Genomic DNA, 25,851 nt, shown 5'->3' on the forward strand with positions numbered 1-25,851 from the left:
CCACCCACACAAGACCAGCCCTACTAGGCCCCTCGCTCAACATCCCCAGCATGGCAGAGCACCCATGGGGAGCTCAGAAGCAGGCACATTACAGTGCCCCTTTGCCCACCCAGGAAGGGCATCTGGCCCCCAGGCATGTTTCTTAGGGGACAGGTGAATGCAGTGCTGGCAGATGGAGACATGCCCTAGGCAGTCAGGCACTGGAGAGCCCTCACTGTGAGAGAGGGGGTGCCGAGGGGGTCAAAGGGACTGAGCACCAGCTGTCTGGGAGCAGGGCATTTTCTGAGAGATGGGTGTTGGCTCCCAGAGATTAGCCAGGCAGCTTATCCTGATCCAGCCTCTGCATAGTCTATAGGCAGAGCCCCACACCTGGCCATGGGCTGGTGCTGGATCTCCAGCCACCCCTCATTCCTTCCACCCAGTCCCCCAGAACAGCTGTCGTCTGGTATAGGAAGTCCTGCTGACCTAGGCTGCCTTCCCCTCGGCTGCACACTCCAACCAGTCTGGAGTAGGATTGCCCTAAGGCTGGGAGATCCTGAGAGCCTATCTGGGAGGGGCTGGCACATATGCTTGGCTTACAAGTGTGGGTAGAAGAGGATGGGGCTCAGTGGGCACTGGGGAAATGGTTACAGGCAAGAGGAATGGCTAGTGCAGGCCAGCTGGGTGCAAGCCACAAAATAGGGCTGTCCTCCATATGCCTTAGGAGGCTGAGGAAGGGACAGCAGGCAGCACCCCCTGCAGAGCGTGCAGATGGGCTGCGGTGGGGCAGGTTAGCACAGCTGCTCCCCCCGCTGTGCTGGGCCCACAGGCTCACACACCTGGTACATGCTGCCCTCCGGGTCCTCGTGTTTTGCCCACACATATGCCACGTAGTCCTTGTAGTGCCTGAAGCCCACCTGCAGGGGAGAGTAATCCCAAAGGATAGTCAGAGGGGACCAGACCCCATGGGTCCACCTGCACAGACAGGGAGCCCAGTGCTGATTCCTGCCCACCCAGTGTTCCTAGCACTGGCTCCTGCCCTCCTCCCAAACATCACAGAGCACCTGGCACTCCCACACCGAAGTGCCCATAACACCAACCTCTGCCCCCCACCCCCAGTGTGCACAGCACCACCCACTGGTCCTAACACCAATTCCTTCTGTAATACTTAGCGGGTTTTCTGGGCCAAGTTGAGAGAACCAACCCTGGGCAAATTGCTTAAAACCAGGCTACTTACAGCCCAGGCTGGAGGCTTGTTCTTAATAAGGCAAGTCAAGCCAGCCACAAAAGTACTTCTGCTAGCCTCTCTGGCCAGCCAGAAGTTAGACACACAAACCCCACAGATTCTCCAGCTATTCTTAATGCCCAACCCAGGAACCTTCCTTACTCAGGTGAGAGGTTCTTAAAACCTATTTCACCACATCCACCGATTCTTCTAGCCCCCAAAAGAGCCTAGTCACATCCCCAGGTCAATATATACTTAGATCTTGTACAAAAAACAAGACACTGTGCCAGTCCTTTAGAATACAAAACCTAAAGTTTCATTAATAAGGAAAGAAAAAATAGATGAGAGAAAAAAAATTGTTGAATTGGTTAATTACATACATTAAAGCTCTTGATGCAGGATACAGCCAATGGTAATAGCTTTCTTGAGAGTCTCTCAAACCACATGCTCAGAGATGGGCCCACATTCCACACAGGCTTAGTTCATGAGGACTGAAGAGCTAGGCTGGCCACCGCCAGGTATAGCTCTATAGACTTGCCCTGCGGAGGGAAAAACCCTTTCTTCCTCAGGTAGGCAATGGGGGATCACCTGACCAGGTTACTTGTTGTGGCATTCTGTCATTGGCCAGTGGGTTAGACAGCAGGTCTCAATCAATGTGGATTTGACATCTGGATTTCTCTTCCTTTGTTCAGCCCATGTCACCTATCTGGGGAGGGGATCACTCATTCCATTGTGAATCCTTAGTGCTAAACATTTCTAATACAGGTATAGAACCAATATCTATATCTTTACATACAAACATGGCACAAACTTATAAATAGCATACACAAATTCAGGAATTACCAGTTTTCATTAGACACCTCACTTGGCTCACCGGGCACAATATTTGGTGCAAACGTAATACCATGGTTTTAGAAATGGTTTTATACTTTTTGTAAAAAATCCAGTAACATTACACCTTCTCCCCCAGTGTGCCTAACACCAATCCCTGGCCCCCATTCCAGTGCAGCTAACATTGATCCCTGCCCCTCACACCCCAGTGTGCCTGATAATGATCCCTGGCCCTTCTTCTCCCCGCCCCCCCGCCAACAACCTGTAACACTGGTCCGGATGACCCAACCAATACCAGTGTGCACCTACGCTGACCTCCACCCTAGGGTGGAAGGGGCAATAAGTGCCAGATGCAGTTCACCAGGGGTTAGCATCTGGCAGCCCACCAGGTATAACCCTGGTGAACCGCTTCCAGCCCTAACACCACCAGTTGCCCACACCTGCCCTTACCATCCATGCTAAAATATTGGCACCAAGCACTACCCTGTCACCAGACCATGCCCAACTCTAACTCCTGTGCCTAAATCCAGCTAGTGCAAAGCAGCCCACCTTGACCCAGGAAAGCCTGACCCTCTCAGCTAACCCAGCCTTTGACAACAGCAGTCTGATCTGGGGCCTCCAGTCAAAACATACAAGGCCAACTTTCCAGAGGCGCTGAGCATCTGTGGCACTCACTGCCTAGCTTCCCCACCCGCCTCAGTCCCAACTCCAGGATCTTTCAGAACCACCCAGAATTTGGTCACCCTGAGCCCTGCTGTGGGGCTTGTCTCCCCCGCTGGGGGGGCCCAAATGCATTTTCAAGCAGTGTACTGAGACTCCCCTCTAGAGCTCCTAGAGCTGGAGATTTATGCCTGAGAGTTGGCAAAGCTGCTGGCACTCAGACCCCATCCCCAACCCCAGTGGGCCTCCTGGAACCGAGGCACCCAAATCAGAGGGGACAGGCCCGGAGTCTGCCCCTTCTCACCGGGGGCAGCACAGCTGCCCTGGCCCACACCCTACCCCAAGCACTTGTAGGGCATAGGCTCACCCAGCACAGGTTGGGGGTAGGGGATTCATCCCCTTGCATCCCTCTGTCACTTCTGGCCTTTTCCCGCAGTAGCAGCAGTGCCCCATGGGAGTCATGAGAAAGGACCAGGCTCTTCCCTAGCCCCCTGCTCCCCTGATTGACCAGGGTGGGGCCTTGGCATGCAGCAGCTGTAACCCCAGTGACCCAGGAGCTCCTGGAGAATCCTGTTAGCAGCAGGGTGGTAGGGCAGTCCCTGGCCAGGTGTCCCACAAGAGATGAATAGGAGAGACACAGTCTGGGCTAGGAAGAGGAGCCCAACTCCTCCCTGAGGTGAACACTCTGAAGCCAAGGAAGCAGAGGAGACCCAGGCCCAGCCAGCCCAGGAAAGCAGTGGGGCCTGGCCCCCAAATGAGAAGCTCCATGCCTGGAGAGCACTGCAGGTGTGTGTTCCCCACTGTGCCTGCTGGCTGCTGAGGACTGGGTCTGCAGCACAACCTCAGCTCCACATAGGGACATCTGGAAGTCACTCTGCCCTACTCCTTCACCTGTGCCAGAGGCTGTAAGGAGACACCCAGGTGAAATACAGGCTGCTCCCGAAAGTCAAGCCCTGCAAGCAGCTGCACAGTGCAGGGGCACTGGGCGCTCACAGGAGGTCATCTTAGGGCCATGCCCACAGGGCCCTGGCACACACTGCAGCTGGTAGTCCAACACCAAGGGTGGAGGAGTGGGATCTCCAGCTTCAGGCCCAGGCAGCAGGAGGGGAAGCGGCAGCTGGCATCACCACATAGGGGGCAGGACAACCTGCCTCTGCACTGGCACACCCACAGGGCAGCTCTGCTCCTCCAGATGGAGCTAGCCCTGGGACAACGCAGCTGTGTTCCCCATTTACCTGCTCAGAAACTAATGGTTGCATGAAGGCTGGGGGTAGGAGCTCCAGAGGTGGGCAGTGGGATACAGAGCTCTTGCTGGGTGCAGGAGCTCAGGGTGGAGCAGAACTGTGGAGCCCTCAACCTCCATTCCACCTCCAAGGACAGGGAACACTTTCCTGCTTGCCATCCCCCCAGCCATCTGGGCATGGCATCCCTCACCTCCCAGTCTCCTCTCCTCTCCTCCATGTCCCTCTACAGCCACTGGGGCAGGACTCACCCACAGATGGCCCCTACACCCTGCCTCTCTTCAGTCCACCTTCTCTCCGTGATGTTACTGGATTTTTACAACAAATATAAAACCACGTCTGTACCACTGAATTAAGTTGGCACCAAATCTTGTGTCAAGTGAGGTGTCTAATGAGAACTGGTGATTCACTTAGTCTGTTTATGCTACTTATATAGCTGTGCCATTTTTGTATGTAAAGTTATAGATATTGGCCCCAAATCTGTATTAGAAATGGTTTAGGGCTAAGGAGCACAATGGAAGGTGCTGTCACCACCCAGTCAGGTGACATGGGCTGAACAATGGAACACAGACTCAGACTTCAAATCTGTCTTATGAAAATTGACTGAGATGTGCTGTCTAACTATGCTGCCAATGGCAGAATGCCACAGCAGGAAAACTGATCAGGTGATCTTCCATTGCCTTCAGCCATTATCTTTGAAAACTTGTGGGGATTGGGAGAGGTCTTGGATGCCTGGGAAAAGGCAAGTGTAGCATCCATCTCTAAAAAAGAAAAGAAGGACAATCCAGGGAGCTATAGACAGGACAGCCTCACCTCAGTCCCCAGAAAAATCATGGAGGGGATCCTCCAGGAATCCATCTTGGAACACTTGGAAGAGGGGAAAGTGATCAAGAGTAGTCAACATGGAGTCACCAAGGGCAAGTCATGCCTGACCAACCTGATTAGCTTCAATGATGAGGTAACTGGCTCTATGGACATGTGACATAACTTGAATTTAGCAAAGCTTTTGATACAGGCTCCCACAATATTCTTGCCTATAAGTTAAGGAAGTATGGATTGGATAAATGGACTGTAAGGTGGATAGAAAGCTGGCTAGACAGTCGGACCCAACAGGTAGTGATCAATGGCTCTGTGTCTGGCTGATAGTTGGTTTCAAGTGGAGTGCCCCAAGGATCAGTTCTAGGGCCAGTATTGTTCAACATCTTTATTACTGGACTGGATGAGGGAATGGATTGCACCCTCAGCAAATTTGCAGATCACCCTCAGCAAATTTGCAGATCACACTAAGCTAGAGGGACAGGTAGATACATTAGACAGTGGGGATAGGGTTCAGAGTGACCTAGATAAACTGGAAGATTGGTCCAAAAGTAATCTGATGAGGTTCAACAAGGAGAAGTGCAGAGACCTGCACTTGGGACAGAAGAATCCCAAGCATTGTTACAAGCTGGGGACTGACTGGCTAAATAGCAGTACAGCAGAAAAGGATCTGGGGACTACAGTGGATGAGAGGCTGGATATGAGTCAACAGTGTGCCCTTGTAGCCAAGAAGGCAAATGGCATATTGGGTATATTAGGAGGAGCATTTCCAATAGATCGAGGGAAGTTATTATTCCCTTCTATTTGGCCCTGGTCAGGCCACATTTGGAGTGTTGCGTCCAGTTGTGTAGCCCCCAGTACAGAAAGAATGTGGATGCATTGGAGAGGGTCCAATGGAGAGCAACAAAAATGATTGTGGACTGGAGCAAAGGCTGAGGGATTTGGGCTTATTTAGTTTGCAGAAAAGGAGGGATGATTTGATGGCAACCTTCAACTTCCTGAAGGGGGCTGTAAAGGGGATGGAGCCCAGCTGTTCTCAGTAGTGATGGATGGCAGAACATAAGAACATAAGAACATAAGAATGGCCATACTGGGTCAGACCAAAGGTCCATCAAGCCCAGCATCCCATCTGCCGACGGTGGCCAATGCCAGGTGCCCCAGAGAAGGAGAACAGAAGACAAGTGATTTATCTCCTGCCATCCATCTCCTGCCCTTGTTATGAAGGCTAGGGCACCATACTTTATCCCTGGCTAATAGCCATTTATGGACCTGACCTGCAAAAATTTATCAAGCTCTTTTTTAAACCCTAATAGAGTCCTGGCCTTCACAGCCTCCTCAGGCAAGGAGTTCCACAGGTTGACTGTGCGCTGTGTGAAGAAAAATTTCCTTTTATTAGTTTTGAACCTACTACCCATCAATTTCATTTGGTGTCCCCTAGTTCTTGTATTATGGGAAAAGGTAAATAATTTTTCTATATTCACCTTCTCCACACCATTCATGATTTTATATACCTCTATCATATCGCCCCTCAATCGCCTCTTTTCCAAACTGAAAAGTCCCAGTCTCTCTAGCCTCTCCCCATATGGGACCCTTTCCAAGCCCCTAATCATCTTAGTCGCCCTTTTCTGAACCTTTTCTAATGCCAATATATCTTTTTTGAGGTGAGGAGACCACATCTGCACGCAGTACTCGAGATGTGGGCGTACCATAGTTTTATATAGGGGAAGTATGATATCTTTTGTCTTATTATCGATCCCTTTTTTAATAATTCCTAACATCCTATTTGCCTTACTAACTGCCGCTGCACACTGCGTGGATGTCTTCAGAGAACTATCCACTATAACTCCAAGATCCCTTTCCTGATCTGTCGTAGCTAAATTTGACCCCATCATGTAGTACGTGTAATTTGGGTTATTTTTTCCAACATGCATTACCTTACACTTACCCACATTAAATTTCATTTGCCATTTTGCTGCCCAATCACTCAGTTTGCTGAGATCTTTTTGTAGTTCTTCACAATCCCTTTTGCTTTTGACTGTCCTGAACAACTTGGTGTCATCTGCAAACTTTGCCACCTCACTGCTTACCTCATTTTCTAGATCATTGATGAACAAGTTGAACAGGATCGGTCCCAGGACTGAGCCCTGGGGAACACCACTAGTTACGCCCCTCCATTGTGAAAATTTACCATTTATTCCAACCCTTTGTTTTCTGTCTTTTAACCAATTCCCGATCCATGAAAGGACCTTTCCTCCTATCCCATGACCACCTAATTTACATAAAAGCTATGGTCTCAAGTGACAGGAAGGGGAGGTAGGTTAGATATTAGAAAAGCTATTTCACCAGGAGGGTGGTGAAGCACTGGAATACGTTACCAAAAGAGGTGGTTTTTAAGTCCCAGCTTGACAAATTCCTGGGCAGGATGATTTAGTTAGGGTTGATCCTGCTTTAGGCAGAGGCTGGACTCAGTGACCTCCTGATTCTAAGAAAAAAGGGTTTTTCCCTCCACAGGGCAAGTATCTATAAAGATAACCCTGGCAGCGGTCATCTTTGTCTTTCAGTCCTCATGGATTAAGCCTTCCTGTGCTTGTTTGAGAAAGAGACCAGTCTGGGCTGTAAGTGTCCTTGTTTTAAGCAATTTGCCCAGGATTGGTTCTCTCAGCTGTGCACAGAAACCCCCTGAATATTACATCCCTACTCACAGCCTCTTACCCGGTAGAGGCCGATCCAGTCCCAGGAGCTCCGGTGGAAGATGGAGGCCATCTTGTATCGAACAATGGCTTGCTCAGGTTTGGACCACTCATCTGCCACTTGAATCTCAACCAAGGGCTTGTCGGCCTTGAAGGCAAACTGCCGGGAGAAGCACAGGGCATGAGCAGGACATGACACCCCTACAGGCAAACTGCCAGGATGATGCAGCTCTGCCCTTCCCCCCTTCAAGTGAGCACTTGACTGCTGATGTGGGACTTAGAGCTGCTCCTCCAGGCCCAGAATGGCACTGGAGGCAGCTCTCTGCAGCCTGCCTTCCCTCTCAACTCTGGCATAGCAGGGCAGATGTCTCCTTAGGTCCTGCAGATGCACCACAATTGGGGGCCCAGTGCACACTTCCAGTAGCCTGCCATGCCAACACCCTGCTGGGGAGCTTCAGAGCCAGATCTAACTCACCTGCACAGCAAAAATGGCAGCCACAGGCTTGTGGTCGCTCACCATGTACTCCATGTGGCTGCAGTAGCAGAGCTGGGTCACAGTCACGGAGGTTCTGCTGGGCCTCCGGCAACTGGGGTTGTGTGGGGTACCGCATGGTTTGATCTTCCAGAGGATGCGGTCAGTCCAGGCTGGCTTCCGCTTCTTGGCGCTGCAAGGCAGGCAGACATCAGTGAGCTGGCACTTGGCAAAGGGGTTTCCTGAAAAGTCTCCTCCCCAGCTCCCAGAGGGAGGGGAATGGAGCACATCTTGGGGATGCTCCCTGGTGTATCCACAGGGTCTGAGTAACCACAGCCTCCCCCATGGCAAGCTCATGTCCTTCACACTGATACATCTGCCTATATTCTGTGCCCACGCATATCGCGCACCCGTATCACGCTCCCCCCACTGACATGCCCATCTGTATCCTGTGCCCCACACCCAATGTACCCTGCCATACCCCTTTCAATGGTGTGCCCATTCTGGCCCCCTCCTACAGCCCCATGCAGAAGCTGCTGTATAGTGTACCCCAAGCAGGTATCAGCACCCTGCAATGAGGAGAGTGGCACCCCTTCCAGTGCTCACTCTCACTACTAGCTCTCCCCGCAAGAAGTGGCTCGCACTACCCCCTACCTGGTGTCATAGTGGTTGGTTCCCACATCAAACTTGAAGGTAGGTGGGAAGTTGAGGGGACCCTCCTGGAAGCCACTCAGAATGGGCCAGGTACCTTTGGCGATGTTCAGCTGGCGGGGCAAGGGGAACTTTCAGCTCCTCAGTGCAATTCACATAGGACTCCCTTCCCACTCCTGCAGCCCCCCGAGCTCCTGACCTACTCTGGCTGCTGATGCAGGCCCTGGGCTGGGAATGAGGAACCTCTGGGCTGCAGTAGACAGGGACTGTAGAGCCCATAGCCCTGGCAATTCCCCTGCCTCCTTCATAATCCTTTGGGGCAGCCCTTGAGCCTGCCCTGTGGCACCCCCAGGGGCCATTGCCTGACATGCAGAGGAGGACAATCTGAACCACACAGCTGGGGATCTCAGCCAACACCCACTCCTGCTGTTATAGTCCCACATGACAGGGTGGCTGCAGGTAGCAAGATCCAAATCTTCATGCAAATTCATCCCCGCAGCTCCTGGAACACAGCCTGGGCTGGGTGGACTTTGCCCCAAGCCCAAGCTTCTAGAAGGGCTAGGCTCCTGTGCCCTCTGCTCAGGCCCTAAGGCGAGCAGCACCCCAGCCCTACAATTACACCCCTGCAACAACCTCAGCACCTATCAGTACAGAACCGTGTTTTCCCCCACCCGGCTGCCATGCTGCCCTGGGGCCCCCCCGTCCCTGCCTCTCCACTGATGTGGGGCCCCCATCCCTGCCCCTCCACTGATGTGGGGCCCCTGCCTCCACAATCTCCAGGGGCCCTACTCCAGCGCCCCTTCAATATCTGCCAAAGGGGAACTCCACACCTTACCTTGTGTGTGGAGAAGACCATAGGCTGGAGGCATGGCCACAGGGTAGCAGGCAGGGGCAGTGAAGCAGGCAGTGCTACAGGGGCCCTCACTCCCAGGCTCAGGGGCATGCCTGCCCTTCAGGTCCATGGGCTCTGGGCTGCAGCAGCCAGGTTAACTAGCACACTGGGAGGAGGCAACAGCTTCTCTAGCCTCTGACTCTCCCCTGGAAAATGGAGGCTGCAGCTGGGGATTTTCATTCCCTGGGGCAACAGCTCTCCCCACCCCATGGCTGAGGGCAGATGGGATTGGCAGCTGTGGGCCCCAAGTGCCTGCCCACACAGGAGGCATCTGCCTGGCCAGCCACTCACCTGGTCCTTCTCCCACAGCTGGCTGAGGATGCTGTTGTCAATGGCATACTTCACAAATCGGATGTCCAGGCTCTCAATGCGGAAGTTCAAGTCTCCGAACCAGAAGACAATGCTGGGGAGAGCAAGGGTGATGGCAGGACCAGGGTGAAGAGGGGTTCAGGCTCCCAAGATAGCTCAAAACACAGCCTCCCTGGGGCTGGGCCAGCTGCAGTCCCCACTGCTCTCCAGAACTTGCAGTGACTAAGTGACAGCTGGGGAGAGTGTGAGGAGTCCTGGCTCCCAGGTCTGGGATCCAGCCACTGGGCTGCACTGCCTCTGCAGGAAGCATCCTGGAGAAGGCACCAGGGAGGGAAAATCCATGCCCCAGCCACCATCCCCTGTAGCTCTGTCCAAGGAGGCCAGAGAATGGTCCCTGCAGCATTCAGCATGAAGGGTACAATTCCCAGTGGGAGCCAGTAGGGTTGTGGTCAGACAGCATCACAGGGTCTCAGGAACATCTAGCCCAGGTGGGTTGCTGGGAGAGCTTCGTTCTAGCAGCCAGGGCCCAGGGTGAAAGCAGCCAGGCTTCCAGCAGCCCTGGCAGACCTTCTCCTCACCCTGCAACAGGCTCCATGACGACATGTGGGGTGACAAGATGTCCTGGTACTGCTTCTGAACTCTGGTGTGACCCAGCCTCCAGCCTGCTCCTGTGTCTGGGACCTCCCCAAGCCTGGCCCAGCCTGGGGGATCAGAGCAGGGCTCCAGGCTGGGTTCTGGGCTGTGCCTCAGCTAGGGGTGTAGGGGCCTGGACACATTGCGGGGGCTGGATGCACAGTAAGTTGTTGGGTGGGGTTCTGGATGCCTGGGGGACTTGGCAGGCCAGAGGGCAACCAGGAGCTGGGACATGTGGCTCTGGCACAGGGAGGCCTGGGGACATCAGTCAATCTCACCCTGTTGCGCAGGCATGCGCCACAGCCCAGCTGTGCAGCCACGAGAATGTAGGTCAGAGCGTTGCCGATAACACACTGGCAGACTGCCAGCCCTGCTGCTGGAGCAGCTCAGGTGCAGGGCCCAGCAGCCTCAGGGAAAATTAGTTGAAACCTTCTGCTCAACTCATCAGCCTGTCTATGGATTAAATGGGAGAGTGCAAACCTGGGGCGGAAATTTCCACTACCTGGTGCCGGCTGGTGGGACCAGATCGAGGCCTGCAGCCCTGCTAGCACCACACACTAGAGAATGATGGGAAGTGGGCAGAACAAAACAATCTGACCAGGCTGTGGCAGCCTCCCTGGTCCCCAGCTCACCTGAGGGAGAACATGAGCCTTCACAGCCTGGCTGTATAAACATGGAGAGGCAGCCCAGTGCCAGCACACACCCAGAGGGCCCACAGCCTGAGACCGGAACAGCTGCAAAGCAACCCCAGGTGGGTTTGGGACCGAAGGGCCAAGGGAGGCCCAGGCCCTGGAACCAGGAAGGGAGGAGGATCTGGACCATGCAGCACCACCCAGACAAGATGCTGGCTTGAGATTCCCCACAGCAGAGCTCCTGCTAGGAACCCTGCTGGACTCAGGGGTTCGGCACCAGAATCTGGGCTGCTGGGGGCAGGAACTGGCCCACTGCAGAGGGATGGAGCAGCAGACTCAGCCCAAGGCAGAGCCAGGCAGTAGGGGAGAGGGGGAAGGAATGCGGGGCTGGGTACGTACTCATGGTCCAGGATGCCACTGGCTGCACGACCCTCAAACTGCTGCATGTTGAGAATGGTGGTGAAATCCTCCTTGCGCTGCTCAGCCTTCTCCAGATGAGCTGGCAGGTGGCAGTTCAGGAAACAGACCATGTGGCCAAAGATGGAAAGCCGCACGCTGACCCCGCCCTTGTTGCCCTGCTCCAAGAGGAACCCAAGCAATGTCACTGGGGCAGGAGGCACCCCAGAGACCCATCCCGACCCCTATCATGGCACCTTCCTCACCCAGTAGCCACCCAGTCCTGTCCTGGTGCAGTCCGTCTGGATGTCCTGCAGGAAGGGCAGGTGGTAATACTTGGCAAACACGAGCAGGATCACACCTTGCATCCTCACCGTGCTGACCTGCAACAGGGAGAGAAGGTGTAAATGGGGTCAGCCACATAAGTGCTGGAATTCCAGCTCTGCCTAGGTACCTTGGGGCCAGTCCCTGCTCCTGCTGTGCTCTGGTCTCCCTAGCTGTGAGACAAGTCCGATAGCCTGGACCCCACTCCCAGGGACATGCCTAGTCAGACAGGCCCAGTGTGGAGGGAGGGATATCTCTGGGCCAGCCACAGCAAATGGCAGCAGAATCCCTGCATGTTGCTGTGATGCAGAGCACACCCTGTCTTGCATCTGCTACATGGTGCCCTGCCCCACAGCAGCCAAATTCAGACTCTCATACTGCTGTGCCCACACCAGCATGTGGCTGCCCCATGAATGGACCCTCCAGAGCAGACTCATAGCCACAGCAGTGTCTCCCAGGGATTCAGTTTCCTGGGTGTCAGTGGGCACATAGGACTGCTCCTTGGATCAGGGCAGAACCCATGTGACATGACAGGATCTTTATATTGGATCTGGAAGACATTTTGTGTGTCCATTATATCTATTGGCCCCAAACAGTGTGCCAGGGTAGGGTGGGCTGTGTGAGGTGTGTAATGAAAGGGGATGATGACCTGAATCTACACATGCTACTTTTATGTCTGTATCATGTTGGCAAGTAAAGTTATAGATTTTAGCTATGTAACCGTATTAGAAAATGTTTCAGTGCTAAGTGTCAGAATAGGAGATGTTAACTCAGCCCCAGCCAGGGCATTGGGCTAAACAATGAGGTGGAAGCCAGGTGCTCAGTCCTCAAATCCACATCCCACATGCTGGGACTTGCTAATGGAATGCAGCCCACTGGTCAGGTTACCACCTGTCATGTAAATGACTGGGGCGTGCTAGCAAAACGAGTGACCAATGGCATTTTGCCACAGCAGCTCACTTGGGTGAGGTGACTTTTGACCCTCAAGGGCCTGATGGGAAGAAGAAAGGCCTTTGTCCGTGGACACAGGAGAGAACCATGAGGTGGAACTTACAGTATCCATCTTGGATCTTTTGGTAGCTGTGGCTGTCTCCAAAAGGTCCATGTTCCAGCACGGGGACCCCAGTGGGCCAGATCTAAAATTTCCCAGTAACTAAAGCTATGTAACCAGAAATGGACTTTCAGAGACTTTCAAGAATCAGCAAACAACATCGCGGACCTGAATCAATAGCTGTAATTGATGTATGTAAAGGATTGCTTTAACAATTTTTCTCTTTAACTCTGTTCTTTTTTTATTAATTAATCTTTAGATATTAGATCTAAAGGATTGGTGAGCATGGTAATTTGGGCAAGAATCTGTGTGGAGTTGAAGAAACAGGTTTAAGAACCTCTCACCTAAGTTTGGGGTTGTTGGTTTGGGCTGGTATAGCAGCTGGGAAGTCTGTAGGTTTGCTTGTATAATTCCTGGATGGCCTGAATGTTAAGCAAAGATACTCTGGATTGATTTCCCTGGCTGCACCCAGAAACTCTCTCCTGTAACAACCCAGCCTGCTGGTCAAAGCCGGTGGTGGATGGTGAGGAGTGGTGGGGAGCATGATGGGAGATGCGGTGGGCCCTTATTTTCTGTGCTAACAATCTCTGTTCTATGCTGTGTCCCTGTCAACTACAAAGCTGAAGTTTATAAGGCTGGTGAGTGGCTGCAGAGTTGGGCAGCAGGGCCCATTGCTTCCCCAGGAGACACCCCCTTCTTCCCCACTGGGGCAGATGAACTGCAGGAAGAGGACCCTGAATGCCCAGAGCTAAAGCCAAGCAGGTGGAAGCCCTGGTGACAGCGTGCTCAGAGACAACAGGTGCTGCCCAGGGCCTGGGCTGGCCACGTATGGAGCAGCACCAGACTGTCACCCCACAATTTGATTAACCCAGCTTCCTACTCAGACCCAGTCATTCGGACTTCCCTCTGTCCACCTCCTTACCAGCACAAAGTGAAAGGGACTCAGCACGTCCATGAAGAGCTCACTCCACTGGTCCGTGAAGAGGGCATCCTTCAGGCGCTTGTTGATCATGGAGTTCACCTCCTGCAGCCTGCAAGGGGAGACAGATGGGGCTGATCACAGGCTCCAAGGCAGATCCCAGACAGTGGGAGCCCACCCTGCTAAGTGACTGCCTCCCAGAAGGGGCAGAGGCCCAGTGCTGGAGGGACCAAGGTGAAATCACCTCAGGAGATGGCCCCGTGGGCAGTGGATGGCAGCTGAGGGGGATTCAAACATGACAGCTGGCAGGGCTCAGCCCTGAGCAGGGGTCTTGCAGACCAGGAAGGGTCTACACACAGCATCTGAGCAAGGTGGTTGCCCTCCATGGTAACTAATGCTGCACTTACAGACATCCTGAGTCTGTGTCTTGCCCAACACACTGCCAGATGGGCACTGTGCCCCAGGGCAAGGCTCCTACACCACCCCGAGCTACGCCTCCTGCCTGCGACCCACAGAGCCTCAAATGGCTGCAGCCCGACACACTGCCAACGGGTAAGCCCCAGTCCCACTCCCCAACAGGGCAGGATCAGGCTAATGACAGCTTTCCAAGTCTCATCATCACAGTAACCAGCAGTGACAGAGGGTGTGACAGCACCACTGGGGTAGCAAGGGCAGACAGAGAAATAGCCATACAGCTGCTTGTAAGACCCTCAGCAGGGGGCTAGAGATGGATATAAGCAAGCAATGGACCTGCTGGACTCCAACAAGCTATGAAAAGGGTATGGAAACATCAGTCGTTCACAACCCCCAAAGCCGCGTTTTCCACTGAGGTGCCCAGCCAGGGAAGACGCTCCCAGCAGAAACCAGAGTTTAAGTGGCTTCAGGAAATACTGCAAAAATCTTCCTCTTTGGAAAAGTCTTTCAGCCACAAGATCAGGGAAGCTGACACCCCATTTTCTCCCTGCTCCCCTAATCCTCCCAGCCAGCCCACTGGGGGCTCCTACAGGCAGTGCTGTTGGGTGGGGGAGTGAAGCACTGCCCTTGGCAATCTGGCCCAGTAGTGAACTCTCCATCTCTCCACATCTTCCAAACCAGGCTGATGCCTTTCTGGAAGACACCTCAGTCAACCACAAGCTCGGGCTCAGTAGAGGGGCAGCTGGTGACACCCACTGGCCTGTGACATTGAGTCACAGTGGATGATTTCATGCCCCTGTCTAGCATTAAATGCTGTGAGAAACAATCTGAAACAGAAAGTCCAAACCAGAACCCTGCCAGAGTTTGGGCCCTGGGAGAGGGAGAAATGCCAGAGACTCCATGAACTCCATTAATGATGTCAGGTAGAAGGCACCCAGACTTCAAGGTGATGGGCAGCAGAAAAAACCCTAAACTGGATTAGCTTTTTATAAAGGGACTCCTCCTATCAAGTTTTACAGTGCCGTCTGCCTGCAAAGTGACACACCCACCTCATCGGCCCCTCTGAAGTGCCGATGATGTCTTGTCCATGGCCGGGGCCTGGCCACTCCATGGCCATTGCCAGGCCAGATTTTAACTGGACACAATGCCAGCCAGCAGCAGTTTCGTGCACCTAGAAGGCAGCATTGGCCTCGCTTTGGTTTGGGCTGATGTGATTTCACAGGACATACTGGAAAAGGCTACATGGGCAAGAAGAGCCAAGGATAGTCAGGCACACAGCTATTAGGGGAGATTTGGGTGCTCTGCTTTGCCAGTCCTGCTGGCAGGATCTGGTGGAGGATTCCTATTGGATCCAGCTGAGAGACGCAAGAGACAAGCAGTGTGTGGAGAGAGGCAGGGCGGTGAGTGCTCTCAAAAGCGTTCTACACAGGAGGTGCAAATCCAGCTGGTGCTGAGAGCCTGAAAAAGGCCTCAGCATCACGTGTCCTGCTTATGGGGCAGGCATCCCCCAGGATCTCAGTGTCACTTCCCTAGAAGGGCAGGGTCAGGTTAATGGCAACACACATCATATGCAGTCATTATGTTATGTGACAGTCTGGAGCTTGGGGTCTCCTGCCACCTCCAAGCCACCAGAGTCACACCAAGGCTAGTGCCAGCAGCAGCTTCACATTAACAGCCTGTCCAGCTTGGCCCAGGCTGGAAATGCTGCCTCAGGGACTTAATCCGAAGCATGTGGGCCTGGCAGAGTCAGTTCAGCTTTCTTACCTGGCCTGTGACTCCAGCCTCTACCCTGCAGCGGGACCAAGTCCACTCAGACCAGCCCTGACAGGCACTTACTCAGTCTGATCTTCAGCCTCCAGTGAAAGGGATTCCACAGCTTCCTAGGGGGCCTGCTGCTTGAAGTTGGCTCAGAGGGCCTCAAAAACCAACTGGCCCCAGAGCACCAGGCCTAGTGTAAGGACAGGCGAGTGGCCCAGAACAATAGGCCCATGCCCTTGACAGCTACTTGCTACAACCAAGGGCTGATTGCAGAGGGAGAAGATCCTTCAGGAAGGGCCATTAATTGGCACTGGTCCAGTCCTGAGAGGTACAGGGTGCCACTGGCTTCTAGTGGAGCTGGAGTATTTTTATGGGGTAGGCTCTGCCATATACAGCAAGCAGGGATGGGAGTTACCAGTAGGTTGGATCTGGGGGCGGTAAGTGTTTGGGCTACTTTGAATGTTAGATTTATATTATGTTTTATTCTGAACCCTCTTCCTTGCTGCCAGAGGCAGTGTGCAGGAACAGAATGTGCACCTGGCTAGCTGGAACTCAAACCCACATCTTTCTACTTCAAAAGAACAATGAGAAGTCCTGTGGCACCTTATAGACTAACATATTTTGGAGCATAAGCTTTCGTGGGTAAAAACCAGCTTTGTCAGATGCATGTCATGTGGATGTGGTCTTTGCCCATGAGAGCTTATGCTCCAAAAATTCTGTTAGTCTATAAGGTGCCACAGGACTTCTTGCTGTTTTTGCAGATACAGACTAACACAGCTGTCCCTCCAATACTTGCTTCAAAAGAGGTGCTGTTGCTGGACGACAGGCTGTTTGCAGGGCTGCTAGCCTCTCAGGGGCCCACCTCCTTCACCACCAACACATGGTGCAGAGGCAAGGAGGGCCTCTTGGCCCAGGTACCCCTTACCCAATGGCAACCATGTCTGTGTCATTCGTGTCACCCGTGTTGAGGTGCAGCAGGGAGGTCACATCACTCGGTGGCATGGCTGTGCCAACGTTCCACGTGACCACAGTGATCCTGGAAAGAGAAAAGGAGCCACACTCAGGTTGTGGGACAGGGCAGCCTGACCCCAGTCCCCCCTCCACAGTCTGCTTGCCTTCTGCCTGAGAGCTGATGCCCTGCAGGAGAGAGAACTGGCCCTGACAGAGGCTAACATCTGCAACAGCTGGCTGGAAAGCTGTGCCCAAGGAAGATGTGGGTGTTTACTTTCCTGCCATACACCTGTGACACACAGACCTCGCCAGGGGAGTGCAACTCAGCTGGGTTGGCCAGTGCATGGAGAGCCTTCCAAGTACACAGCACTGCCCCCTCACTGAACAGCAGGGGCAGGCTACTCTCCAGTGCACCAGGACACAGAAGCCTGCTAGTCCATGGGCATGCAGGCCACCCCAGGGCATAGCAGGCAAAGTGTTCCATCCTGCCTTGATGCCCACACCTCAGCTGGACTACCACATACCTGGCTGGACAGCTAGAAGACCCTTACCTGCAGACATGTCTTCTGACCACTAGAAGCCTCTGTGGATCTCCTGCCTCTTGCCCTGTGGGCTCAGGGCCCAGACAGAGAGAAGCACAAGGCTGGCCCCAGGTTCCCTGAAGCTCCCCCTCCCATGCCCTGGTAGCCTGCTAGCCCCCAGTGGTAAAAGCAGTCAGCTGCTCCCCATGAGCAATCCATGATTGCTCCTTCTGCCTCACTGCTCAGCGCAGCACTTGGTGGTTCTAGTGACATGCAAATTATCTGCAAAATGCAACTTGACTCTTTGCTTCTTTGCACCAGATGACAGAGGCCCAGGGAGGGCTCTGAGGGGGACAGGGGCAGTGGTTGCCTCTCAACCCACAGGGACAGCTGTTGCTGATCCCAGCTAGGAGGATGGTGAGGCTGAAAGGAGTCTCTCATTGGGATCCCTGATCCAGGAACTTGTTGGATTCTGGGTGGCATTCAAGTTGTTGGGTTTGAGCTCTAAGCCTTAAGCCACCTAGGCACTGCCAACCCGAAAGCCAGTCTTATGGGCCTCTGTGCCACAGCCAAGCTCACAGGAGCTAAGTTCCCCCTAAGCTGCATGCTTGTACAGCTTCCCATTAAGCCCTCTTAGGGGCTCAGGTCTGCAGCAGGGAGAGATGCTTTTCCCTAAGCCCTGAAGCTTCTATGGTCAGCAGAGTAAAGCCCCTACTCTGAATCCCCAGCACCACACCCCTTCTTTCTGTCACAAGCAGGGAGCCACTCAGATAACTCTGAAATGCCCCCAGCCCTGTGCACACTCCTGCACCCCAAAGTCCCCATCCCTGGACCCAACACCCAGCACAGAGCTTGTGCCCCCAGCTCCATTCCTGCTACAAGAATTGTGTTATGTGCACCAATACAAAGGCAATGTGTTGCATACCACCCACACATCAGTGTGCAGAAGAACATTCATTCTGCTCAAGGAAGAGAAAAGTTAGAGTGAACACTGTCTAGGAGAGAGAAGCAAGCACTGCTGGTGTGCCAGACAGAGACACTGGATCCTGCTCCCTTCACCATGGTCTGCCTGCTTTTCAGCCCTTTGTGGCACGCTGCAGATGGGTTACTCCCACTGGAGCAGAGCCAGCTCTCTGGGGACAGGCTGGGGTGTGCAGAGGAGTCAGGAGCCCAAGGCAGTTTGTAGTATCCCAGCACAGAGCTGCTATCAGTCACCCAATGTCCCAGAATGCCAGCCCTACCTGCCCTCCTGGCTAGCCCCAGCACTTGCAGCTACAGAGCGTATCCTGGCTTAACCACTGCAGCAGGGCTCCAAGCCCCTGGCTCAGGAATCAGATGCCCAACCCCCAGGGAGCAAACCCTCATTCCCCCCTCCCCCCTCCCCCTTCCCCGAGCTGCTGCCCTGCTCACCGGAATGCCCCGTTCTCCTTGGCATTGCCCAGCCATCCCAGGGAAGCCTCCACAGGGTCCATGCAGCCAGGCAGGGTAGGGGATGGGCTGCTCCTTCCATAGGAGGGGAACTCCTCAGACTCAGCCTTGGCCAGGGTTATGGACTTGGAGGGGCCAATCCTTCCAGAGAGAAGCTCGCTGGAGATGGCTTTGGGGAGGCTCACAGGTCTGGGGGACAAGCCACTTCTGCCCCCTGAGATGTAGTCACTGGACTCTGCCTTGGGGAGGCCCTCTTTCCGCTGTCCAGGGAGCCCCTTCCTGGAGGACCCTTGATCCAGGGGGCAGAACTCAGGGAGTGGAGAGTGGCTGGGCGACTGGCTGAGCTTCCCAGTCAATGCTTGGTTGGGATGGGAGGAGGGGCTGCCAGTGCCCGGGGACAGTGGGCGGAACTCCCCTGGGGACAGCAAGTTGAAGAGCTGGGCCCCACCTGAGCCATCGGGCTGGGCTGTGCTGCTCTCCAGTGGCGGGGGCTGGCTGTGCCTGCCCGGGGACCGGTCTTTGGGCCCTGTGCGCTGGCAGCCCTCGGGCTGCGAGCGAGGGGAGACAGGATGGAAAGGGTCAAAGATGGAGTCGGTTCTGGAGCCCCTGTGCCCAATGGGGAGGCTCCCTCCAGGGTATGCTGCAATGCTGGGCCCAGTGGAGCCCTCTGGCTGGAACCAAACTGAGCCCTCTGTGCTGAATGGGGCTATGAGGGGAGCAAAGGGTGCTGGGGAGGTGGCAGTAACAGAGCCCCGTGGCGATAGAGTCGGGGCCCCCATGGCTGAGGATGGTCCCTGGTCCTTGTTGCCATCATGAGCCAACTCCATCTGAGAGAGAAAACAGACAGGGTATGGGTTAGGCCCTGCCAGGCTCAGTGTCCCTAGCCTGGGATGCTGCCTCCACCTGCTGCTGCACCCCCAGATAGGCAAGGCTAGGCAAGCGGGCTGGGGCTGTGAGCCCAGCCCTGGAACAGCTGGTGCCTCAGGTTTTGCTCCCAGTCTGTCTGGGAAAGGCCCTGTCCAGCCAAGGGCACCGGCTGCTGGTCTCCAGGGTGCCCTGGTCCCCCAAGGCATGCTCCTTACCCCTCAGTCCATGCATGGCTCCCAGGGGCCCACTGATTATGCCAGTGCAGGCCCTTGGCTAGGCTCCATCTGGATGGGGGCCCAAGGTGGAGCAGTGCATGCTGGGACCTGGATTCTTTCCAGGCCATACCTTGGCTTTCATGTGGTAGGTGTCTGTCCTGTTTCAGGCCTGGCTAGCAGTAGCCAAGGCCCATCCGTTACAGCCAGAGGCTCCTCCTGCCAGTCACTTGGAGGTCAAAGCCCCATGTACAGGTCAGAAGTCTCTGCATCAGGATTGTCCTCTGGCCATCCTCCCTAGACTCACAGGGGCTGTGCAGTGACACCAGGGTGAGCAGGTATGCTCCCGCTAGCTCCATGGCTATAGAACCAGGGAGGGCACTGGGGGAGGGGCAGCTCCAGCACCCTAACACACATGTTAACACAATGGCAAACTGGGCCCCACATTATGTGCAAAAGAGGTCAGAGCTCTCAGGACCTGGGGTTGGCAGCAGCCTTCCTTCACCTTGGGGAAGGGAAGTCAGGGATCTTCCTTGCAGATTCTGCTGAATCCCCAAGTCTGCATGAGTGTTGGGCCCCTTACACCCCTCACCCCACTGCTCCTTTTCTCCTTCTGTCTCCTGGACTCAGCAGTCTGGGGAGAAGGACTAACTCCAGGATGCAGACAACCACAGCCTGGGAGCCCATCTCACCTCCCAGAGGTCACAGCCCCGAAGCCAGGACACACACAGGACTGTGCAGTGGCAGTTTCTGCACCACATGGTGCCAAGTGAGTATCCCGTCCTGCCTCAGCAGGGCTGGCACTCAGGGGGGTGCAGTGGATCCCCTCTTTGGTTGCTCTCAGTTTATCAACTAACTCAGTGCACAGGGTGGAGAGCATAGAGCCTGGGCTGGCCAGGCTGAGACCACTTCAGCATGCTGCTGGTGAGACCCTGGAGGCAGAGTGGCTGGCAGAGGCAGTGCCGGCTGTACAGCACAGGACAGCAGATCTATCTGAGCCCATAAAAAACACAAAGAGGACCAGAGCTGCCCACTTTCATGGCCTCCCGGCAGCCCAGCAAGATGCCAGCAGCACCAGGGAAGCCATGCCCAGGAGCTGCAGGGGCCAGAGCTCCTTCCTGCCCTGCCATATACCCATCACTCCCATGTTCATTGTCCAGCTGGGTACGCCGGCCTGAGCAAGGATACAAATTGCACCCTGCCCAAGCCTCCCCCCACCTCATCCCCATCTCTGCTGGCCCAGCAGCATGGCACCACTCACCCCTGTTGCTACCTAGTTGCTTCTGTTCTGCCCCATCCCAGCCTGCCTGCTCCCTTCCTAGGGTGTGTATTCCCTTCCTGGCTAAGAGCCTGGAGCCCTGCCCCTGGGGCTCTCCCCCTCCCCCCAAGGGCCGGTCTTCTCAGACAGTGCTTGGCACCCATGGGCAAGGGTCTGTGTCTGAGCTGCTCACCCACTTCCCCTCACCCAGGGCACCCTCTCCCCTCTGCTCCTACTGGTTAAAGCAAGGACGGGCCAGGACTCTTGGGGCATTGGGGTGCTGAGCAGGACTTGGACTAGCAGTCCAGCCTTTCACCTAGGGACCATCAGGCTGGGCCTCCGGATCCCTGACCCCGGGGACTAGCTTGGCCTTGGTGTCCAACAGGTAGTGTGCAAAGCAATGACCTTGGCAACTCTGGGACCCAAACCCTGGCTGGCTCTCTGCACTCTGGGGCAGACAGGATGGGGCCCTGGGTAGGGAGTGGCTGACACCCTGGGAAGCCATTGCTGGTGGGCACAAGGTGCTGTTCTCCAGCCTGTACTCAGATGGCCCCTCCATATCCTTCATTTCCCCTCTCCAGCCCAGGTCAGACTTGCTGACACTTGCCCCATCCTTAACCCTTGCTGGACCAGGGCCTGCTTTGGGGCTGCTGGCCCTGGCAGAGGGGACTATCCCCCAGCTGCTTGGCTCTCCCCAAAGGCAGGGCTGCTTTTCTCCCAGGAGCAGTGCTATTGGTGGCAGGAAGGGGAAGGAAGGGAGGCTCTTGTGTAACACCAGCACTGGGTGTCAGGCAGCCAGAGCTCAAAGCATTGCAGGAGAAGAGCATGGGCAGTCACACACCGAGCAGGCCACAAGTCAATGAAATGCCAGCCTGGGGCATGAGAGGAATGCAGGGAGCACTGAACAGCAGAAGCAGCTGGACTACACCGCTTGACATCCTGGGCCTCTCTCCTGCCCCAGGAAGAGCTGACCCCTGGGAGGTGATGGGCAGATATCCTGGGTGTTATTCCAGGCACTGGTGGGGGGGGCAAAGCCCAGCCCCTCCCCCTTTTCCCCAACATTCCCTGGCTTCCCCAAACTCCAGTTCCTCCTCTGCTCTCTTGCCAGGAGACAAGCTCAGCCCAGGCCCTCTGTGTACCCGGCCAGGGGCAGAGGGGAAGAAGTCAGCCATTATTTGACTCACCTGCCAAAATCAGCACCTGACATTGGGTGGGCGAGAAGTCAGCTGGCATTGCCAGTGTGCACCAGCTGCCCCCCGTGGTCTGCAGAAGCGAGGGACCTTGGCCAGGTCAGGGAAGCAGCACCAAGCGTGGACTGGAGCCCAGGCAGGCTCAGGTCACCAAGCTACCTGTCCTCGCTGGGACCCATGCCTGCTCTGGGAGGAGGGGGACGCTGTACCCCCAGTCTGGCCACCTGTGCCCTCAGGGATGCAGGCAGCCCCTCTGCAGAGCAGAGCGCACAGCAGCGCCAGGTGCAGGCAGCTGCCCGGCAATGTCAGCCTGGCACCCTGGGCAGGGCGCAGGCAGCGCTACCCGGCTCTGTCCGGCTCTGCCCGGCTCAGGGGTGCGTGCACAGGGCCGAGAGCACAGCGAGCCTCACCTGGCGGTGGCCACCACACGACTCTGCCCCGGGCTTCGGGGCTGCAGGGCTGCTCTGCCCCGTCCCCGTCCCCGGCCTCTGGCTGCTGCGGCTCGGCGGCTCCATCGCTGCCTCCCCGGCGGTGCTCCGGCTTCTCCGGCAGCCGAGGGACTCAGTGATGTCATCAGCCCCACAACCTGCCGGAGGATTTAAAGGCGCAGAGCACGTTAGGGGGCAACAAGCGCAGCCAGCCGGGGCAGCAGTCTGGGTAAGGGGCAGGGTCTGTGTCTTGCTTCCCATGGGATTTTACCTACTAGCTCTCTAAGGTGGTCAAAATCTGCCTTCCTGAAATCCAGTGTCTCGAATTTGGAGTTTTCCCTTTCACCATTTTTTAGCATCATGAACTCTATGATTTCATGGTCACTTTCTCCCAAGCTGACTTCTACTTTCAAATTCCCAGTCAGTTCCTCCCTACTTGTTAAAATCAAATCTAGAACTGCTTCCACACCCCAGTTGCTTCTCCCACCTTCTGAAAAAATTGTCATCAATGCAGTCCAAAAACTTTCCGGCTAGTCTGTGCCTCGCTGTTAGCTTCTGAACATTTGCCTAGATGGCTGAATTTCCCCATCACCACCGAATTCAGTGCTTTTGATGATTTTGTTAGTTGCTCAGAAAAAGCCTCATCCACCTCTTCTATCTGGGTAGGTGGTCTGTAGTAGATCCCTAGCCTGACATCACCCTTGTTTGGAGTGTGTGAGGATTTTATTCCCCTGGTTAGGTTGCATGTGTTTCCTACTGGCCTGTAGTGACACCAAGTGAGTGCCTCAGTTTCCCTCAGTGCAGCAGCACTGCATAGCTGATGATGGGCATTTCAGTGTGATGACTTTTCACATGTAGACAATGTCCCTCCATGAAATTTGTAACCTAGGCAACCAGGGAACACCTTTCTTCCCTGGGAAACAAGACAAAGACTGGAACTGGGCAGGTGAGTGAGGGCAGTCTTGGCTGACTTGAGAGGGAGAAGGAGGGGCTAGGTCCCTGGCTCCCCAAGATGAATTGTACTGACTGTTTCTGGTTTCCGTGCTGACAAGTCTATTCTGTGCTATGTCCCCGTCTCCTAATAACCCGACTCTTCTCCCTGCTAAATGAGAGTCACATCTGCCTGAGGATGAGGTGCAGGGCCTGTGACATCCACACTCTGTGACAGCCTGCCCAGGAGGGAGTTGGTTGATAAGGCTGCCTCCATTGCTATGTCTGCCCCATGGGTACTACCTGTCAACGGATGAACCTGCAGTGACTGTGGAGACAGCAGATAAAAATGTGAATGCAGTGTAAGGTGCAGGTCATGACCCTAGGTCAGGCTGAAGCTGCGGGCTTCCAGCCCAGCTGGAGACAGGCCCAAGGGAGAAACTCTTGCAGATCTGTGCCAGTTGTGTCTTGGGCCCAGCTCCCAAGAGCAGCATGTGGCAATGCAAGCAGGGCTGGAGCACATAAGGAAGGTGCAAAGACACCTTGGCATCCTGGTGTAGAATGCTCTGAGTCCCCCACAGCAGCAGGGTCAGTGTGCCCCTGGGGGGTACCCCAACCTCGCCCCTGGGCTGGGTGGAATGGTACACTCTGGCAAGCCCCGCATGTGAGCAGAGGGGTGGCAAGTGATTACCAAGCTGGCCAACCTCCCTGAGCTGGGCCCACCCCAGAAGGGGCATGGAGGGAGCAGTATGATTGCTCAGAGCTCCAGTATGAGGAAGGAGAAAATCCAGTTGAGTATCTTTGGGTTAAGCTTAGAGGTGGAAGTAACAGAGGTGATGTTGTAGTTGGTGTCTGTTATAGACAGCCAGATCAGGGAGATGAGACAGATGAGGCTTTCTTCAGGCAGCTAAGTGAAGCTTCCAAATCACAGGCCCTGGTTCTCATGGGAGACTTTAATCATCTGGACATTTGTTGGGAGACCAATACATCAGCACACAGACAGTCCAGGAAGTTTTTGGAGAATGTTGGGCTTAACTTCTTGGTAACAAGTGCTGAAGGAACCAACCAGGGGTCATGCACAACCTGACCTACTGCTCACAAACTGGGAAGAACTAATAGAAGAAATAAAAAGGGGGAGGGAACCTGGGCTGCAGCGACCATGAGATCATAGATTTCATGATCCGGACAAAAGTAAGAAAGGTGAGTAGTAACTTACAGACCCTTGATTTCAGAAGAGCAGACTTTGACTCCCTGAGAGAACAGATAAGCAGGATTCCTTGGGAAATGAAGATGAAGGGAAAAGAGTTGAAGAGAACTGACAGTATTTCAAAGAAGTCTTACTGAAGGCACAGGAACAAACAATCCCGCTGCATACTAAGAAATGCAGACATGGTAAGCAACCAGCTTGGCTTAACAGGGAAATCCTTAGTCAGCTTAAATTCAAAAAGGATGCATACAAGAAATGGAAACGTGGACAGTTGACTAAGGAGGAGTATAAACATACGGCTGGAGAATGCCAGGCAGTAATCAGGAAAGCAAAAGCACAATTGGAACTGCAGCTGGCACAGGATGTGAAGAGTAACAAGAAGGGTTTCTACAGGCATGTGAACAATAAACAGGTTATCAGAGAAGGTGTGGGGCCATTACTGGATAAGGGAGGTAACCTAGTGACAGTTGATGCAGGAAAAGCTGAAGTAGTCAATGCTTTTTTTGTCTCAGTCTTCACAGACAAAGTCAACTTCCAAATGATGGTCCTAGACAATGCAATGTGGGAACATGGGGGGCAGCCATCTGTGGGGAAGGAACAAGTTCTGAGCTCTCTAGAAAAACCAGATGTGCACAAGTCCATGGGTCTGGATTTAATGCACCCTAGGGTACTGAGGGAATTGGCAGAGGTCATTGCTGAACCTTTGGCCATTATCCCTGAAGACTCTTGGAGATCAAGAGAGATACCGAATGACTGGAAGAAGGCAAACGTAGTGCCCATCTTTAAAAAAGGAAAGAAGGACAATCCAGGGAACTATAGACCCATCAGCCTTACCTCAATTCCCGGGAAAATAATGGAGGGAATCCTCAAGGAATCTGTTTTGGAGCACTTGGAAGAGGGGAAAGTGATCAAAAGTAGCCAACATGGATTCACCAGAGGCAAGTCCTGCCTGACCAAGCTGATTAG

At 54.4% G+C, this 25,851-nt stretch overlaps 1 protein-coding gene across 6 annotated transcripts in view; it reads right to left on the minus strand.

Moving 5' to 3' along the window:
* Positions 1 to 25,851, minus strand: part of INPP5J (inositol polyphosphate-5-phosphatase J) — a 39,923-nt gene that overhangs the window by 2,380 nt on the left and 11,692 nt on the right. For 2 of the 6 annotated variants that reach the window (XM_075012597.1, XM_075012596.1), the window contains 11 exons: positions 22,731 to 22,906; positions 18,776 to 19,620; positions 16,819 to 16,929; positions 13,725 to 13,833; positions 11,694 to 11,810; positions 11,431 to 11,606; positions 9,749 to 9,860; positions 8,569 to 8,678; positions 7,918 to 8,107; positions 7,465 to 7,602; positions 819 to 896 (listed from right to left, as the gene is read on the minus strand). In XM_075012597.1, coding sequence (XP_074868698.1) covers positions 819 to 896; positions 7,465 to 7,602; positions 7,918 to 8,107; positions 8,569 to 8,678; positions 9,749 to 9,860; positions 11,431 to 11,606; positions 11,694 to 11,810; positions 13,725 to 13,833; positions 16,819 to 16,929; positions 18,776 to 19,620; positions 22,731 to 22,835 — 2,091 coding nt within the window. In that variant the 5' untranslated portion in view covers positions 22,836 to 22,906. Of the gene's footprint in view, positions 1 to 818; positions 897 to 7,464; positions 7,603 to 7,917; positions 8,108 to 8,568; positions 8,679 to 9,748; positions 9,861 to 11,430; positions 11,607 to 11,693; positions 11,811 to 13,724; positions 13,834 to 16,818; positions 16,930 to 18,775; positions 19,621 to 22,314; positions 22,608 to 22,730; positions 23,329 to 25,851 lie in introns of those variants that run through there. The other 4 variants (XM_075012595.1, XM_075012600.1, XM_075012598.1 and 1 more) reach the window with 3 other exon arrangements.

This window comes from Carettochelys insculpta, chromosome 18, assembly GCF_033958435.1.
Source record: "Carettochelys insculpta isolate YL-2023 chromosome 18, ASM3395843v1, whole genome shotgun sequence".
Taxonomy (NCBI): Eukaryota; Metazoa; Chordata; order Testudines; family Carettochelyidae; genus Carettochelys; species Carettochelys insculpta.